Source organism: Octodon degus, unplaced genomic scaffold, assembly GCF_000260255.1.
Source record: "Octodon degus isolate 3935 unplaced genomic scaffold, OctDeg1.0 scaffold00038, whole genome shotgun sequence".
Classification (NCBI taxonomy): Eukaryota; Metazoa; Chordata; class Mammalia; order Rodentia; family Octodontidae; genus Octodon; species Octodon degus.
The window spans coordinates 5,163,780-5,167,199 of NW_004524614.1; the positions used below are offsets into that span (position 1 = coordinate 5,163,780).

A 3,420-nucleotide genomic window follows, 5' to 3' on the forward strand; every position below is an offset into this window, starting at 1 on the left:
GGAAGGAAGGAAGGAAGGAAGGAAGGAAGGAAGGAAGGAAGGAAGGAAGGAAGGAAGGGAGACGGGAGAGAGGGAGGGAAAGAAGAAAAAAGAAAACAATATGAGAAATTGGTCTCAATTCTGATTCAGCACGTCTGGAATGAAAGTCAGAAACACACACTTGTAACATTTACTCAGATAATTTTTATGCATTTGGTGTATGATTCCTTGTGCTGCAAAACTTTATCTATTCCAGACCATTGACTCGCTTGAAAATGATGTGTACCGCTGAGTCTCCCAGAGTCCAGCCTGAAACTGTCATACAGGATTCATTTTAAGAGACAAGAGGGGGTTATAACTCCAGAAGAGGCCAGAAGAGTTGTTTTTGCTTTTCAAAGAGAGAATGGAGAATTCCTCCCCTAGGAGAATCTTGAGCACAGTTGCCCAAACCTGCCAATTTTCTCCACCACTTCTGTTTGGGCTGTTTCTGCATTTATTTTATTTTTCAAAGTTTAAATCAATACATCTATAGGTAATGTATTCCTGTTTTTAAGAAGTTTTACTTCCTCAATCATTTGCAAGCATGCTCAGGAAGACAATGTGGTGCAGCCCAGTACTCTCAAACAGGAAGTAACAATGTTATGACTGAGAAAATGTCACATGCCCAATTAATATGACTCTGTTTTTCACGTAGTATAGGCTGTATTCTCTGAAGCACTGTAAGACTGCTATTGTATCTTCATTTTATGCTGTTTGTTTTCTTGTTTATAATTTCAAAAAAATATTCTATTAATTCATGGGGCTGGAGTGCAGACTGGTGTTAGAGTACAAGCTCTAGGTTCAATCCTCAAAACTGAACAGAAAAAAAAAAATGCTACCTATCTACATAAAACCAAAACAAATGAATTCACTTCCCTAAGTACAAAACTGTCCTTGAGGGCAACAAGGACAGATTGAGCTAAAAGCATCAAGTCTTAGGACTCTTTGTCATCTCACCTGTATCCATCTTCGAGGCTACTTTGTTCACAAGGAAACGATTTTCGAGAGAAGGTCCATGTACATCGGATTTGTGGGTATGCCTTAAACTTGACAGAAAAACAAAACTCTTCATACTGGTCAATTGCATAGTCTTCACTTGAATTGGTAGCATTTATAAATCCTTTTTCTGTAAAAATGTATTTATCAATTAAGTAATTAGACTCATATGGACATGTATGGAGATGATAGATATTTTTTATCAGTTCAACACAACAAAGCTCAGAGGCTGGCACACTGTGGGTTATGTTTGATAGTCAAAGAGGAAATGAAGGAAGCTTCCCCAGTTCTAACCCTGAGCTCATAACCCTGGCTCCTTTAGAGTCAAGAGCTTGCTTGCTTGCTTGCTTGCTTGCTTGCTTGCTTGTTTTTCCTCCCCTCTCCCTGCCTAACTCCTTCCCTCCCTACTAACGATTAAACCCAGGGCTATTGCTAAATTTCCAAATTGCTTAAGATTGGGATGCAAACAATTGACCTTCCCACACAAATATACAAAAAACCCTACAGACATCACAGACAATTTCAAGAGATTAAAGGGCTGCCCACCTGCTGGCCCAACACAAAAACACTGAAAAAGGAGTTTGGGACACCCTGCTCCCAACAAATATAAGTTTATGTAGTAAAAGATCCTAAATAAAACAATCATAAAATAATCTCAAGGCACAAACAAACAAACCAAAAAACCAATCTGGCTAGCAACACTCACAAGGTTTCTTTATGGAGTACCTCTTTATTAGTTTGTTAAGAGAGTCACGGCATTGCTTAGTGTGCTTATTACGGCTAAAAGCTGCACCCAAATCTGAGATTATTTAAGAGTGGTCATTTTCAAAGCCCACACAACTCCCCAGTCTCTATTCATCTCAGGGCTTGCACAGTTGTTTCAGTTGTGGCTCACTGCAGTGGCAGTAGGTTCTTAAGACAAGTATTATGTTGGGCCTAAGACTAGGACAGAACACAAACAGGTGGTCATAGTGCAATGCAGTATGTAAAAAGACAATGACATTCACATGGGTTAATTTAATTAGAAAAGGAAGAGAATGGGTAGGTCATCCTTGCAAAGCTATTCCACCACAATTGCTTTTCCAGCTTTTTGATGGTAACATTATATCAACATCAGACTTTGTATTACCTACCTCACATTCCACACTAAAAGCAACTAGAAATATGAATAAAAATTGCCTGAGGAGCCTGTATTACCTAGGATGGTAACCAAAGCGGACTGACTGGGATGCTTTGAGGAGGAACAAGTGTAATATCCAGTGTCGTTTCTTCCCACTGATGATACAAAAGCAAACAGAATCCGTATCATAGTTCTGTTTGTTGAATAGGTACTCATTTCAAAGTAGCTGCCCTAGGTGTTAATAAAACAGAGTTGGCATTTAATGTTTTTAGTCTGTACTCTTAGCTCATTGCCCTGAGTTTTCAGAATATCAACTTGTCATTTTACCTCTTCCAGGGCTTTGTTTTCTAATGCCCAGGTGAGTCCAAATCCGTGGTTCACGTGGACGGCTTTACACCTTATCCATAAGGGTTCCCCCACTTTTAAGAATAACTGGGGCAGTGTGGTTCGAGGAGTTTGATTCAGATCTAGAAGGTGAAAATAACCCAAATAAACAACAACAAAAAATGATTTGTCCTTATCACGAATACATCCTGAACATAATGAAGAACAGAGGTTTTACTAACCAATGTTATTAACCATGTTAATAAATTAATCTTATAGAAATTGACCAGTTTTTGATGAGAAATCCACACACATAGAATATATAATGCTACATTTAAAGTGACATAAAGGGAGCTGGGTGTAACTCAGTGGTAGAGTATGTGCTTAGCATGCACAAGACCCTAGATTACATCCCACCACTAAAATAAATAAAATATATAAAGAAAAGATAGAATCTCTCAAGTTGGATTATCACCTAAGCAGTTGCTGTGAGTACCAAATAGTTTCTAAGGAACAGTCACTGACAAAACAAGGACATGATACCCAGTGTTACCGATTGTGAACAGCTTGGTGCACTCTCTGCCCAGTTCATTTCTTGCACAGCACCTTATATCTGTTCCAAATAATTCATGAAGCACCTTTGCTTCCTTCTTAACAACAGCTGGATTTTCTTCTTTACAGCTGTAATCAGAAAGTAAATTAAAAAAAAAAAGTAAATAAAGGTCCTTTGACTAACCATGCTTTAATATTACAACTACGACTGGGGATGAAGCTCAGAGGTAGAGTGTGTGCCTGGCATGCTCAAGGCTCTGGGGTTGGATGTCCAATGTTGAAAACAGAGCAGAATGGAAGAGAACAGAACAGAACAGATAAATGTTCATGAGGAGAACAAAGTTACAGCTTCAAGAGCCTATTTTAAATCACCAAAGAAAATAAAAGGTCAAAAGGTGAACAAAGCCAAA

General features: G+C 38.5%; 1 protein-coding gene across 1 annotated transcript in view; it reads right to left on the bottom strand.

Annotated features, from left to right (window-relative positions):
• The window catches only part of Flt3 (fms related tyrosine kinase 3), a 51,075-nt gene that overhangs the window by 44,614 nt on the left and 3,041 nt on the right, over positions 1-3,420 (bottom strand). Inside the window, exons 2-5 of the mRNA XM_023715053.1 lie at positions 3,012-3,139; positions 2,462-2,601; positions 2,212-2,365; positions 976-1,144 (exon numbers count right to left, since the gene is read on the bottom strand). Of these exons, the coding sequence (XP_023570821.1) occupies positions 976-1,144; positions 2,212-2,365; positions 2,462-2,601; positions 3,012-3,139 (591 nt within the window). The remainder of the gene's footprint in view (positions 1-975; positions 1,145-2,211; positions 2,366-2,461; positions 2,602-3,011; positions 3,140-3,420) is intronic.